The sequence below is a fragment of the Aspergillus thermomutatus genome, assembly GCF_002237265.1.
Source record: "Aspergillus thermomutatus strain HMR AF 39 chromosome Unknown NODE_61, whole genome shotgun sequence".
Taxonomy (NCBI): Eukaryota; Fungi; Ascomycota; class Eurotiomycetes; order Eurotiales; family Aspergillaceae; genus Aspergillus; species Aspergillus thermomutatus.
In genome coordinates this window covers 74,428-89,818 of record NW_020798110.1, presented here as the reverse complement: position 1 = coordinate 89,818, position 15,391 = coordinate 74,428, and the positions used below count along the sequence as shown (strand labels likewise).

Here is a 15,391-nt window from a genome sequence, read left to right as displayed (position 1 = left end):
GAGTCTTAGCCAAAGTGGTGAAAACGAGAAACCTGTTGCGGTTGTGATGCAGTTTGGATTTTTAATCAGAATGAAAGTAGCAAGAAGAGCACTTCCTGAGTCTGTAGTCTACTGCCTGACATACATCGCCTCTGTACATAGTTCAGTCGAAATAAATCAATCGCTACCTAGTCTATCATATCTTACTAGCTACCATAGCTATCTCATAAATCTCATCATAACAGATCAACAAATGGTACAAAATCCTCTCCCATCCATCAAAAGTCCTGTCGCCACGTCACAGCACAGCACCCATCTTTGCTCTGCAGAATACTTGCCCTTCTCTTTCGTGGTATATACCCCTTCTGGATTATACTGCTTTCCCAGAATCATGATCAAGAGAACATCCGATGTTGTCACTTTTCATTGCAGCAGTCCTGCCCATCAGATCAACACTCTATGCAGACCCAAACATCACAACATGTGCGTAAGAAGAGAAGGACAAAAGATGAGACTAGACATCAGATTAAACAGGAAACACGCCATAGATCATGAAGCAAACATAAAGGAATCAAGGCTCACTCCGCCCTAATGAATTGAACAGAAACACTCGCCACAGTCAGAATGCATCAACCATTAAGGAATAGGGAGTGAAGAAGAATGTACTGCATTTCTGAATTGCGCCAGTCCGCCATCAGTAAGAAAGATTCTTTTTTGACGAAATCCGTGAGAATAATGTCAACTGCCGACTCTAAATCTGGTACACAGAGCGGAGTTTCTGGACCACGTGCGGCGGAAGCTGGGTGAGGAACGAATCGAAGTCGGGTATCATATTTTTATAGCCTTGCAGGACCTGCTATTCATTAGCAATAGTCATTGGACAGTAAGATAAAAGCAAAACGAACCTGCTGGAACGAGCTCTGAATGTCACGGTAGTCCTCTTGATGAAGAGACTTGGCAGGGAAGGTGGCAATGGCCTGAAAGTACTCGCCCAGACAAGACTCCAGAGCCTGCGGGTTCTTCATCACAACATGGTTGAAACCGAGGAATGCGGATGCCTTTTCGCGCGTGAACTCAATCTTGCTCATCGACTTCAGGAACGAGCCGGCGTACTCGGCCAGATGTGAGGCGAGCTGATCGGAGCAGCAGAAGCCCAACCTTCCGAGGGCCATCGCGGCATTTTCATTCACCGAGTCGATGATTTCCTCGTTGTTGATGATGGTAGACAGTCCATGGTACAGTTTGTCAGCGTACGGTGCCAGATTGGCTTTCTCCGTGACAGCGATTTCACCGCACGACCAGCAGGCATTGTTCAGCACGCTGAACCCTGTGTGTCGGTCGTCATCTCGGATCAAGTCCAGGTCAAGCTGCTTGATCAAGGTAGGCATTATGTTGGGGATATATGGCTCAAGCTGAGGAAAGATGTTGATGGCGCAGTCACCGAGTAATGCGTACGACGATTGCCGGACCTCGTAGTTCGGGTCCTCCATGCAGAAGCAGAGCAAATCAAAGAAGGCGGGCTGCGAGCTGGCAACCAGTTCGCCGCTCTTCTGGGGATCGATGGCTTGTATGATCGCACTGAGGAGGTCCAGGCTGGTCACCAAGAAATCCTTGTCGGGCTCATCAATGGCTTGGTTGTTGACAGAGGCGATGTATTCCTGCAGGTTCTCGTAGATAATCTTGGTGCACCGTTGGAACAGAGGAGGCGCAAATGGAGCAAAGGCATCGCCATACGCCGCAGCAATGTACCCCAGGCACTCGAGCAAGGGGAAGAGTTCCCGAGACTGGTCTGTCACCTTGTTGTACCGATCAATCAGGGCCGGCATCAGGATATCCACCAGGTGCGGTTTCGCCAGCTCTCCCATCACGCATTCAGCTAGCGTCTGAACACAATCATACAGGATATACATATTCCGATCTTTGTACTTTCCAAAGCACTGCACAAACTGTCTCAAAATAGGCTCACAGTAGGGTATCAAGTTTGCATCCGACTTCTCCTCCAGACTGGCAAAGGCGGAGGCGGCCGCCTCTTGTACCTTCTTATTGCCGTCCAGCATCCGGTGCAGAATACCCTCCATCATAGGCTCAAAGAAACGAGCCCTTTCCGATGCATCAACCAAGTGGGAAGCCCATTCGGAGTACCGTCCAAGACACCAGCAGGTGATCTGTCGTACGACAGGCTGGGCGTCGTTCAGAAGCGAGATCAAGTAGGGAACAAGCTCGGGAAGGTGGGGCGTGACCGCATCCATACAGCCGTCTGCAACCGCACCGAGCGTCAGGACCGCGGCCTCACGCTGCGGCCATTGCTCGTGGCGGAGAGTTTCTTTCAGATAGGGCAGGATGATCTCGAAGATTGGCTGGTGATAAACGTTTGAGAAGACGTCCAGCGCAGCCGCAGAGCATTTTCTTAGAGTCCACTCGTCCTCCGGGTCATCGCCAAACTCAGAATCCTCAATCTCGCCCTCGCTCAGGTCGTCATCGTCATCTTCGTTAGCAGCAGCGTCGCCGTTAGCCTGCGCGTCGGGCTTGGAGAGGTCTAAACGAGCGGATTTCGATTTGGCGAATTGGGGCCTAAGGTCCTCCAGACGGTCTTCGAGTTCAGCGTCGTCACCTTCACCCGATAAGCGAATCGCATCATCCTCATCGTATACCATGCTCCGAAGCAGTACGGGAACAATCTTGGACATGTGTGGCGCCAAGGGCTGTTGCAGCTTCACCTGCTCGCCTGCAACGAGCCAGAACTCCGCCGCATCGAGGGCGAGTTCGGGGTCCTCCTGGTTGTTCTGCTGCATGATGATGTAGTTGACCAGTCCTTCCATGTGCGGGATAAGTTTTTCGGGGGCAAAGTCCACTAACTGCGCGAAAGTCTGACACACCATCCGTCGCACATCGGTGTTGGTGTCGCTGGCGAGCTGGAACAACTGCGAAAGAAACAGATCCATCGAGGCGATCAACGCCTGGGGTCTGGTGGGGAGAAAGACGTGGATGGTGCCCAACGCCATAGACCGAACCTTGGGGCTCTCGCTGGATGTGAACTCCATCAACTTCGGAATAATTACATCGAGAGGGCGTTGCCCCTGGTAATCCCGATCAAGGATCTTGCGGTTGTCTTCGCAGACTTTCGCCAGGGCCGACATGGCGGCCTCCTGAGCCAGGACCGGAACGTCCCTTGAAGCGTTCTCCACCAAACTCAGGAGTTCATGTAGCACCTCCGGCCATGCCAACAGCCCCGCTTGTTGCAGCAGCTCCGTGATAATGCTACCGGCGGAGTTCCGCACCTGAATGTTGCTGTCCCGCAGCCCGGCCAGGGTCGCGGATCGGATGTATGCTAAACCGGGCTGAGGAATTGTATTGTATGCGACCCGAATCTTCGTCTTGAGGTTCATCGCAGCGGCGAAACGAACCATATTGTATGTGTCATCATCCATGCCCACGGCCGGGGGGATCTGCGGGGTGCAAAAAAGGTAGGTGATATAATTGACATAGTCGGGGGAGGATGTCGCTTGAACAAGCATCTATCATACCCAAAGAAAAAAAAGAAGCTTTTGTCAGTCACATGTACCTAACCCTCTGGAATGTATATGCGAGGCGAGAAAGCAAACTGTGGATGCGAAAGACAGGGGAACGAAAAAAAGTGGTAAAGCCTACCTGTTCGGCCTGCTTTTGTGCTGTGCGATTGTGAGGAATTAATGAATCCCTGAGACAGCCGGCCAGCTGCCTCAATGGCTCATCCTGAGGTTGCCATTCCATTGTGCCGAACAATATGAGAAGGGAAAAAAAAAAAAAAAAAAGGAAAAAAAAAACACGCAACGTCGGATACGAAAGGCAAAATTGCCCTGAGAGGAAGAGTATGTGGGAGGAAGAGGGAGAGGTTAGTTGGTAGTAGTGTAGCACAGGAAACCCCGCCGTCGACTAGATACTTGGGGGGTAAGCGGTCTCCAACCCGTTCGATTCTTCGCCCCCTCTGAGGAAAGAAGAAATATATGAATGTAAGACTATCGCAGATCAAGTGGGGAGAATATCGTATTAACAGCAGAGATGAAGAAAATATGAATAAAACAAGTCATATAGAAGACCAAAAACCCGTCTGGTGACTGAGAAAAAGATCCCCGACTGCCAGCAAAAAGTTCTTTAGGGGTGAAATCGTAATACCAAGGTAATAATGATAACGAGCCTCGAATGTAGGGCCAGCTGCACAACATTCCAAAGGAACGCTAATTACGCGAGTCGTCATCAGTATAGAGGAAGTATACAGAAGACATTGCAGGATAATATCTGTATCTTAAATTATAATGACAAAAAAAGTCTCTCGTCAATGGAAGTCTTCATATGAATTCTAAAGGTACAGCAGCAATGGTAATCATGCGGTGAATTGTATGGTAACACCATGAATTCATAGCGCATTTTGAGTCGAAAATGTATGAAATCCGGGGCGCTGGTGATAAATGGTATTACCTGTATACCATTCTTACTCGAGGTTCCATATCATGAACCATCTTGCTCTTGGCTTGGGATGATATCAACCTTTTCCACTGTTCTATGCCATGTTCAGAGTCAGGTTAATAAGATTCGTATCTATTCAATGTGTAAAATAGGTGGATCTAACAAAGATGCAAAGCAATATTCTATGCAAGATGTGCTCCTCCCTTCTTATATTGCGTTGAATATGTCACCGGCAGTATATATCAAGAAAAAGCTTCCAGATATCAACCACTCAAAGGATCATCGAGTCCCCTATAGACCCATATTTCTCGGCTTATTCGAGGAGCCCTCACTACCAGCTGCTTGTAATACCAACCTTAGGCCCAGACCAACTTCTTGATATCATAAACCAGATGCTCCAAAATCCCCGTACGTTTCTTGGCGTCTTCCAGTGAGATAATTTTCGAGTTCTCAATCACAGACGGAGGCTCTCCTTCTTCACTGGAACGCGGTCCCTCGCCGGCCATCATCGCGCGCTCGATCTCTTCGCAAATAGACCGCACCCAATCGGTTTCGCTCACAGTGCCGCTCCCTGCGGCGTTGTTTTGCGCGACGGAGTTGGATAGAGGAAGCGCTTTGAAGGCAATAAATCGCGTGGCGGACTGCATGCCACCTCGGAACCAAGAGTATAAGCCCCACTCGCTGCTGGATTGCGCATTGCTGTTCAGCGCCTTGGTGTCTACATTGCTCTGCAGAGAGCGGGTGTTGACGCGCAAGGCGTTCTCGCCGCCTTCGCGGTACTCGATTACCAAACCAACATTACTTTGTTCATTCGCTTGTGATTCGGTCAAGATCGATGTAATGTATGTGCCGTAATTCAGACGTGATATCGAGCGTAAATCGATGCGCTCGAATGAGGTCACCTTGTCAATATTCCAGTCAAAGCGGCAGCTGTAGACAGCCGCGTCAGTCAGGAGCAGGACCGCTTCCTCGAATGGTAAGGCCCGTAGGGTGTTGGGCTGCCGAGGAGTGAGCATAGTCCAGCCTCCCAGGAACTCTTCCGACTGGTCGCTGATCACGATCTTGCAGCTCGTATCGATCGCGTTCCGGCGCAGTTTCTGCACGGAGATCCCTGGATCGGCAGTTTGCATCTCCATGGCGAATTCTGCGAATACGCGAGTCGACACATTTCCCAAAAGATAATCAATGCATGCCTGTGAGAAGTAATCGTTGACAATATTGTTGTAGTATCTAGACAGCGTCAATCCCAGGTCGTTCAGTGCGCCTCGATAGTCCCGCTTGCGGGTTCGTGTGTAGTCTCCCTTCAAAGCTGCCGTGGAGGAGTACTGCTTCGAGATCGCATCTCCATTATCTGCCCAAAGGGTGTTGAACCACTGGGTAGAGGCGTCGCGGCTCAGATCGATGTCAATTCCCTCGAGCTTCAGTTCGCGTTCCAAGGCCCACTGACCGAAAGCACATTGTGCAACACCGGTACGATCCAAACAGTCCATGCAATTGGTGCGTATAATGCCCGCCTGGCTTTGAAGGACGACACCATTTTGCACGATTGTATCGCCATGGTCGTTTAGGATGGGCTCCAAACGTTTCACAAGTCGGCTCACGTTCTCAAACTTCATTCCGCGGCATTCGTTGTGAAAGTCAAACCACTCCACTCCGAGAGGTACACCGTCAATGCCGCCAGATTCGTTCAGCACCCGAGCGTATTTCTCGTATTCATTACCAAGCTTCAGCTCACCGGCTTGCTTGTCAATGAGCGACACCGCTTGGAGTTTCCCATACCTGCGAGCTAAGTTTCGAAAATGCCTGTCAAACGCAAGTTGATTTGTCTCCGTCGAGTGGTGAAGCACCGGAACCGGTTTGAAAGCATATGGCGATTGAGAAAAATAGAGAGGGATCGATCCGCGCACTTGAAGGTAGGAGTAGACATTGTGGCCAGGATCCCAATCAGGAACTGAAAGGATCTGCTCCGTTTCAACGGTGTTTGCCGTGTCCCCTTGGTCATCCACGCCGCGGCGAAGATACCGGAGCCCAGGTCGCTTGACCGACCGTCGCGAAATCAGAGTCAATAGGAAATTCCGCTTTTCGGCATCAACTTTGATGCTCTGTGTTTCATCTTTCTCCCCGAGCATTCGACCTTCTGTGTGCTCCTCTGCGATCTTGGAGTCCGGGTGTTCTGTTTTAGCTGCCACAGTGAACTCTCGCTGACCGACGAAACCTTGCACAAGAGGCAGGATGAGACTGTGCGCGTCGGCTTCGACGAAAGGATTCATCAAGTTTCTATTCCAGAAATACTTAGACATCCAGATTAGCTAAGCTGCCTCAATATGTTTAGTTTGAAAGAGGTTTTACATACCAACTCGTCAACTACTTTATGCATAGGCAGATGATCATTGCGCGCTTCCTGGGCGCCGAAAGACCTGGTTAAATCGTAATCGTAGGCAAAGAAGAAGTTCTCGGAAGAATATATAAGTCTCGTATATCGCAGCAGCTTCGGCAGCAGTTCGACCGTTGGGTCGGAAGTCAGTGGTTCCTTTCCATTTTCCAATGGCGAATCTGCGCCAGCGCCTGGCGCATCGGAGGCCACAGCTGTCTTTTCCAATTTCGCGATAGAAGGCTGCAGCTCGGTTCCCACGTCCTTTTCAACCCCGAGAAGTCTTTCCCTGGTATCCTGGCCCACATTGCTAAGCCCTGGGAGTCCGAGTGTCTTTCTCGAAAGCCAGCTCGCAGCGAATCGCCCGAACCGGACGCGCTTCCCGATCACATCTTCAGCGATACTTTCTCTGCGGTCTCGAGGGGGAGGGAGCTCCTGTGTTGGAGATGCTGGCACACTGTTGATGTCGGGTTCTCCTCCATCCGTCTCATTGTCGGAGATGCTGCCTTCTGAAGCGGTCTCGCCTTGACCCGCCTCTCCCTGAAGAAGGTTTCCCTTTGCCTGAGAGATTGCCCGACTGGCATCCGCCTGCGATGAGAGTGGAATGATTGCAATATTGGTGATGGAGTAGATCGGTTTGCCTTGTATCTGCGCCACTTGCTGGCGTTGCGTTATCGAGATGAGAAACGAGTATGATGCAACGGATAAAAGTCCTTGATTAAGACTGTCAGTTAGCGGCCGGTGCCCAAGCGAGTATTTGCCAGAGCACGCTGTATTCAGGACTGCAGGGACCGAGGACAACATCACTAATAGTAGCCAAAAATACTAGCTTACCGACTAGACCATAAGCCTCCAGTCCGTCATCTTTCCTCACAGCGTGATCCGATGCCAGCGCCGACAGCGACGTAATCTTGTTCGTCTTGTAGTCAATCCGGACAGACTGCGGCTCGTAACAGCCATTGTTACGCCCTCCATTTCCAAGCGACTGAAGGATGAGACCGTCCACAGCCGCGAAAATGACCAACTTGCGCAGCAAGCCAGGCATGTCGCTGGGTAGAAGTCTTTGCGGGGATGCGGAGCAAGTGTAACACACCAGACGTGTGTAGGGAAGAGCACCGCTTGATATCGTATCTCAAGGTGTACAGCTGAGTTTCACAGGTATGTCAGCATGCACAAGAGTCTACATCATCAACCCAAGCTGTGTGACAGGAATCACGTTGTGCGTGTGGTATTAATCGGTTGCACAGCTGACCTTGCGCGTACCCAACCCAACCCACCTTGCCCGGCGGGAGGACGACTTACATCATAGGCAACTCAGCGCTCGAGCGACCTGCCAATTGTGTCATGCTCCCCTATCAAGTAAATGAAAACTAGCTATGATTGCGTACGTGAGTTTGGATTCTTCAAAATAATCAATGCCATAGGCATTGATACAAAATCTATCCCAAAGTCGACACAAGTGCGTATATACAGATCTTGTTTTGGCACACGACCTGGCGGGCTGTTGGCCGAGCCAAGGTGCAATCATCCAAACGAGTATCCAAAGAACATCCAAATCAATCATAAGCAGCCTTGACCCTCACCCTGGTATATCCTGTGCTTGTAGAAAAGTAGAAGTACAGTTGCATCCCGCGACCGTAATGAAACCGAGTTCGATCGTGGCAAAATAACGGACGAATCAAGTTGTGAAAATAATGAAACCGAAGCAAGTGAAAGGAAAACGTTACGAAAGTGTCCTTTGTTCGTAAAGAAGACAAAGACCGTAGAGAAGATATGAAGATAACTATGGTGATTCGTAACGTACTATCGCTCGTCATGCTTATTGGGGTGTTGAGTGGTGCGATCAATATCATCGCTTCGTTTATATGTCGGCCCCGGTTCTCCGTCGCTTTCCTCCGTCAACTCTGACAGACCAAAAGCCTGATTCTCGACATCGTAAGAATGCATGAGCCCTTCGCGGTCCCCATGCCCATTCATGAAAGCAAAGCTAGATGAACTCCGACGGTGAGGCTCATTGCTACGGCGCGATTGCATAGATCGCCGGGTTTGGAAGCTGGCAATGCCATCCGTAGGCACACCTTCGTCATCCAATTTCGAATTAAGCATATGTCGTCCGTCCGGATCATGCCGGGAAAGGTTCAAAAGGTATACGCCGGAGAAAATTGTGAGGAATCCGCAGAGCAACGAGATGGTGTTGACAGCATCACTTGTATTGAATCCCTTGAAGAGAATAAATGAGGCGCATAAAGTGGCGGTTGTAAATGTGACGTAGTAGAGAGGATTGACACTGATGAGAACCATTAGCGTCAGGGCCTTTTTTTCATTGGAGTCGCAAGAGCTCACATGGAGGTTGAAAACTGATTCAATGCCTTGTTAAAGTAGTTCATCTGTGTAAGGATGCAGAAAGCCGTGACGATCAAGAAGACGTATGTCGATGCATGTGTGAATTGGTTGTTTCCGTTGAATGTGAGTTTCAGAGCGATTCCGAAGGCCTTGACGGACATGACGGAAACGGAGCCCACGGTTGAGCAGATAGAGATAAAGATCAAGGGGTTCTTCTTTCCATAAATTGGCGCCACTCGGTAGATCATGACCGTCGAGAAAATTGCAACAGCAAGGCAATAGATAAGGAACCCTAACATAGAGATACGAGGTCAACCACTGTACCTAGCTAGACGTCGAGAGAAAGGGAAAGGACGTTGTTCATGGGACGTACCTGGCTGGATTGCATACTCGAGGATTTCGTCAACCGTCTCGACTGGTTTATCCGGCGGCGCATGCAGAACGATGACAACGGAGCCAAGCAGACACAAGGCGCAGCCCAATTTTCCTAAAACCCCAAGTCTTTCTTGCAGAAAATAGGATCCAAGGACAGCACTTTGAGATAGTAGGTCAGCCAGGCGCACCGGGACTCAATCCAACCTCAGTGTTTCTTACCCAATCAACACACTAAGCGCACCGAGCGGAGTAACGAGAATGGCGGGCGCAAAAGCATATGCAGCGAAGTTGGCGACCTCCCCGATGGCCACTGTAGGTCTCCGTCAGCTCTCCATCCTATCCCTTTGGGACTCAATCGCGGCCATTCGTACATGTAGTGACACCACCCCACCATATCGGACTTTTGAGATATGAAAAGCCTTCTCCTTCAAATCCATGCCTTTCTGAAGCGTGCATTAACCCCTGGATGCGATCAATCAGCTATATCGTTCTATGTGGCAGTGGTTTTCATCGGCGGGCGAATCGGGAAATGAGATCGGTCTGTTGCGGACGGCAGGCGAGGCGAACGAACCTTCTTTGTGATAACGAAACTTGTACCTGGAAGATGGGTCAATACGAGGCCAAAGATCTTGATAAGAGGACACGACATACCGATAGCCATTGTTGACAAAATGGCCAACAGCAGGCCGACATATCTGCATCCCAGGGATCAACCCGTTAGCAATGAACTGGCCTGAGGGACAGGTAGTGGCGGCAAGCTGCGCGGAGAGTAAAACCATACTTCTCTGAAATCATCCTAACGAATTTGCAGGAGCTGATTGCTCCTCCTCAAGTAAGAATCCCAATGCGAGGGAATGTTCGAGAAAAGATCAAGTCGACAGGTGAATCGACGTCAACAGAGAAGAGTTGAATAAGGACCGGGAGGCTTAGAAGCATCCAGAGCGCGCCAACAATGACAGACAACGAAGCCGCGGGCCAACAGAACAACGCGCCGCAGAGCAACGAACGAACGGATAGAGGCAGCAGAAAAATTGAGCCAGCCCAAGATTTCTTTTCTGCAGGCTTATTCGGGGATGGTGGATGGTCGAGAACTCCTGCGATCGAAAAGAGAGAGCTTTGATTGATACAAGTTTGGCGTTCCAGATCCTGGAATAGAGGCTGGTGCCTGCGCTCGTGCGGTGGGGTTCCTCCCTCTCCTCCAAAGACGGAACCGGGGGGCTGCGCTTGGGATTGACGCGTAAGAGGCAAGGCGAAAGGCAAAACTGAGTTATGAGGCAAAATAACTTCAAAACAATTGTACTGTACAGAAGGATTGATTGAATCTCGCTAAAGATCAGATAATAAAACTGTTCGAAGTCGATGAGAATGGCACGCAGTGTCTATCTACATGGAGTGTCAATATAAGAACCATGTGATTGGTATGGCACAACATGGCTACATCGCTAAAAAGCAGCCTTAGAAACTGGTATTATTATCATTGCTGGAGAACAATTCCACCAAACTAACTAAATCATAATAATAGTACATAGGTACTACTCAACGTGCAGGAGCTCCATAAGCTTGAATAGATCAAGAATTGCGAAGGTCTCATATAAGACTGTTTGTACAGCCAACACACCTTGAAGCATTTAGAAAAGGACAACGGTGTCCTTTCAGTATTATTCACATTATTATTATTATTGATACCATTCAGTCCCTTCTCAATTTTGTAACTAATCAAATCAGCCAAGTAGCTCATTATTCAAGCCATTATTATCTATCCAATTAACAGCCTGTTTCAGAGGCCGTTCACCCCCCTGTTGAGCCCTTCCCATGGTCTCCCTTGGGATCGGCGTTTCACCCACGGGCTTCTTTTGAGGATCTGAAGTAGCGAAATTACATGGCTGCTAAAGTGCTAAGAATAACCCTATGTGCAGAATGCCGAGGTGCATAACTATGATCACCATGAATATGATCATTTTTGAGATCATTGCAATCATTTTCATTCATTTTGTCTTTGGCTCTTTGCTGATCAAACAGTGTTTAGGATTTTCTCATAGGCATTATTGCCATAACTCCCTTACAGAGGAGCTTGTTCAGTGCGTACAGGCAACCTTGAAGGACATCAATTTCATCCCCTTGTAAGCCCCTTAGGCGATAGATGTAAGGAAAAGCACATTGATCGACTACTTTCGGCAGCCTTGTCGACCAGGAGAAGACCAACATGAGCAAAGAAATTAAGCAAACTACATCAGATGCCAGCATATCTCTACCATGCCTGTGGAAAACCGAGCGCAAGACAATCATGATCAGATATATGAGATTCGGAATTGAACATGAAAAGGATAAGCATATCATTTTGTACCGTCCAGAATAGCGAAAATGGAGTAAACCATCACGCCCACACACCAGTCACGCCGATGCTAGATGCTATCAAATAAAAAAATAATAATAATAAAGGTCCTCTGTTGTAGACGTGTGCACAATGGCGGAACCCAGGCACGGTGACGCCAAGAGCGACCCATGAGTCGAAGGTATCATCTCGTATGCCAAAAGCCACGAAAACAGAATGCGAGAAACAATATGCACTTCAAACGCACAAATGATATCACATACAAACCTGATGTGGCAGCCAAATCTGGCTTGCCTTCAAAGCAGGAGAATGCAGTTCGAAATACACTCGAGAAGGTGGATATACTCGAGTAGAAGCGTAAGACCAGAGTGTTACGTACCTTGTTACGATAGACTGCCGAATTCTCCATTGTCGAGCAATTCCTAGACTGAGATGGAAATATCAGAGTATACGGCCGATATGCGATCGACATCCATCGAGGAACGGTCCGCGGGTTTCGCTAGATATGAGTATGTTTGTTAGATAGGGATGTGAACTCTTGAATGAGCTCAGGGATGGCGGGGACGGGAATGAATGAAGTAAAAGCATGGGAGCAGTCTGGGGTATCACGAAGATCGAGAGCGTTTGAGGTCGGGTGAGGGATTCTCAGCGAGATCAAACTCGTCTTCCGGCTCGCGGGATCGTTTCGAAGCTCCGTTATCGAGCGATTTCGAGCCAGGCGCCGGCCTTTCGTCGACAGTATCGAGACCATCAGCAAGTCCCAAATCGATGTACTCTTCATCATCGAGCGGCAGCTCTTCATCATGCTGGTGGGAGATTTCGGCTGGAGTATCGTCTTCAAACTCATCATGATCCTTGCCAAATTCACTAATGTCGTTGACAGTTCCATCCTTGATCTTCAAATCTTTGGAAGGGCTCTTGAATAGATCTTCTACGTAACCAAGCGCATCGTTTGCAGGATCTGGTGTATCACGTCCTTGTTTCTCTGGTACCTGCGGATTCGGAACTGACCCAGAATCCTTGTGCAGATAGTCGCCGTCATCAGCCCTTGAACTCTCTTCAAGATCGTGACCATGTTCTTCAACAATGTCGACTGCATCGTCGATTGAAGAAAAACCATGGCCCACCAACAGGTGTTCCGTGCGATGGTCTTCAACGCCAGGGTCAACGGAACCACCGTCGGGTCTCTCGTCATCACTATCGCCCGAACCCTCAGTGACTGCAAGCTCCACAGGATCTTTCCGTTCGGGATTTTCCTCCTCGTCACTGTCATCGATCTCAGAACGCTCACGCTCAAGACCACGATCTGTCTGGTCATTAAGAACTGGACTGGCAGAGCCATCTTTGTCTTCCTCCTCGTCGTTCATATCGGCTCCAGGCAGATGAGCCATAGTAACAGTTGTATCTGTCTGTTGCTCTTCAGAATCGTATGATTCTTCAAGAGCTGGCTCTTCGTTGCCGGTGGTATCCTTGTCAAACTCGGGATCATTGGCTTCTTCGACCTCTCCCTCTTCATTCAGTTCGTCCTCTTGGACATTGGTAGCGGGAGCAACGCTAGAGCTCTGCTTTACCAAAGAACAAGTGTCGTCGCCTGCAAGCTCCTGGGCTTGAGGCGCCTCTCTATTGTCCTGTATATCATGGTGAGACTCAGCTTCATCTGATGCAACCTGCAATTGGCGAGCATCAATGTTCTGATTGTTCGTTGGGTCGCCTGGTGACACCGGATCTTCTTCTTGGCCATGAGCTTCGGAGCCCTCCCCAAGTTCATCATCGACTTCTTGATAATCATCCCACAAGTTGATCTCAGACAGCCCCTTTCCTTCGCTTGCAGCTAGTAGCAGGTCTGAGATTTCCGCTGGAATAGTTAACTTCGTACTCAAAGTAAGATATAGCGGCTCTGGGGAATCGATTCCGTCATTGTGGCAGAGGCGCAGGTAAACATCGATAATCTGGTGTAAGTTCACCTTCGAGACATGCGAGGAGTCCTATATCCAGAATATTAGCGCTTGTTACCAGAACGGTTTCATGTAAGAGACACTCACCTCTATGAGCTGTAAATTCAAAGACTCGATGTCTAGCACCAGAATTTCGTTCTCCCCAACATGTTCGTAAAGTATCTCGCGACAAGACTCGAAAAGTTTCCCGAGGGGTTCGTAAGCAAGCCTTTCGTCTTCGAGAAAAAAGGTCTCCGAAGAATCACCCTCGTGTGGAGGAAATAGGGAAATCTCATTGTCCTGATAGTAGACCTTGACAGGATGCAGAGTTACCTGGCCCATCGTGTCAGGCTCATGCTCGGATCCTTGTTCAGGCCCTTGCAGGCTGAGTTCCTGTGCTGCTTGCTCCTCTGTACCTTCATCTCCTGCTGCACCATGCTCCTCAACAGGCTGCGGAATCTGGCCGGTGTGCTCGTCGCCGCCTTCATTATGATCACCAGCGCCCTCCTGATGATCTGAATTCGGGCCAGTCTTTCCGGCATCAAGAGGTCTTAACTGGGAATCTACTTGATCTGTTTCGTTAGTGCTGTTGGTGATGTCTCCTCCGGCGCTTTCAGGCTGATGCGCGTCAAGGGGTTGATCGGCGTTGTCGTTGTGCTGATCGGGTGCTTCCTGCAACTCATGACCGGTTTCGTCATGGTGCTCGAATTCTGCTTCAGGATGAGTCCCTACTGCAGGCTCCTGACTATAGTCTCCAGTGACGAGATTTTCAGCTGATTCCGCTTCTTGTGTGTCTGGTTTATCTGTGTTGTCAGACACCTGGACTTCCTGATATTCGGAGACCGCAGCATCGGCGTCATCGACATATTCATCTTCTAGCATTTCTTCCTCATATGTCTCTTCTATACCGTATTGCATCTCTACATTGTGACTGGCCTCCTGATATTGATTGTCAGCGTCGACCATAGTCGGTTCGGCGATGTCATCCATCATATCGGCATCCCTCGCTCCATCTTGGTCGATATCAACTTCCTCTAATGTATCCGGGTAATCGTCGGCTGCGGTCATGTCCTTGTCGGCATTTGAGGCGTGGTCTTCCATGACATCGAGATCAATGTCAAAATCATCCGCATGACCCTGATAGGGAGAAGCCATCTCCATCGTGTCATCAAGGCCAGGGACTTCCATGTTGGAAAATGCTAGTGACGATGCAGTGGTCATGGCATAGGTGTTTTGAGGATGTTGAGGTCTCGCGTTGCTAATGCTGGTACGCGCAAAACTTTCAAGGTGGCGCCTCAAATACTCCGTGAGGCGAGAAGGCAGAGTGAGCCGTCAGAGAGCTATTTCTCTTTTCGAGATGAGAAAGATGTAAGATAAAGCCCCACCCAACCTTTATTATGGCCAGCTTGTATCAAAGTGAAGTAGGAAGGGTAAAGAGCGAGATTGACGATGATGGATTCCATAGAAGGATGCAAGCAGAAGCTTCTTGTGCTGCGGTAAGCGAGGGGGTAGCGCAGTGCACGGACCAACGGGGAAGAAGAGAACAGCAAGCGACTCCGGCTTCAATGAAGGAGATATCCCCAAACAACAACTTCCGGATCAAGCAGCCTTCTC

General features: G+C 49.3%; 4 protein-coding genes across 4 annotated transcripts; all 4 read right to left on the bottom strand.

Annotated features, from left to right (window-relative positions):
• Window positions 1-730: 730 nt before the first annotated feature.
• On the bottom strand, window positions 731-3,729 carry CDV56_107715 (putative importin beta-2 subunit; the record flags this gene model as incomplete). The annotated part of the gene is made up of 3 exons (XM_026761334.1): window positions 731-832; window positions 885-3,494; window positions 3,628-3,729. 3 exons carry the CDS (start codon window positions 3,727-3,729, stop codon window positions 731-733), a joined length of 2,814 nt encoding a protein of 937 aa, XP_026615642.1.
• Window positions 3,730-4,778: 1,049 nt separating this feature from the next.
• CDV56_107551 (SacI domain protein) lies at window positions 4,779-7,838 on the bottom strand (the record flags this gene model as incomplete). Its single annotated transcript, XM_026761170.1, has 3 exons — window positions 4,779-6,713; window positions 6,776-7,506; window positions 7,628-7,838. The coding sequence occupies 3 exons, from the start codon at window positions 7,836-7,838 to the stop codon at window positions 4,779-4,781; spliced, it is 2,877 nt and encodes a 958-aa protein (XP_026615641.1).
• Window positions 7,839-8,596: 758 nt separating this feature from the next.
• CDV56_107438 (DUF803 domain membrane protein) lies at window positions 8,597-10,290 on the bottom strand (the record flags this gene model as incomplete). The annotated part of the gene is made up of 6 exons (XM_026761057.1): window positions 8,597-9,080; window positions 9,137-9,428; window positions 9,510-9,670; window positions 9,731-9,821; window positions 10,083-10,108; window positions 10,163-10,290. The coding sequence occupies 6 exons, from the start codon at window positions 10,288-10,290 to the stop codon at window positions 8,597-8,599; spliced, it is 1,182 nt and encodes a 393-aa protein (XP_026615640.1).
• Window positions 10,291-12,448: 2,158 nt separating this feature from the next.
• CDV56_107218 (uncharacterized protein) lies at window positions 12,449-14,998 on the bottom strand (the record flags this gene model as incomplete). Its single annotated transcript, XM_026760837.1, has 2 exons — window positions 12,449-13,828; window positions 13,886-14,998. The coding sequence occupies 2 exons, from the start codon at window positions 14,996-14,998 to the stop codon at window positions 12,449-12,451; spliced, it is 2,493 nt and encodes an 830-aa protein (XP_026615639.1).
• Window positions 14,999-15,391: the final 393 nt, after the last annotated feature.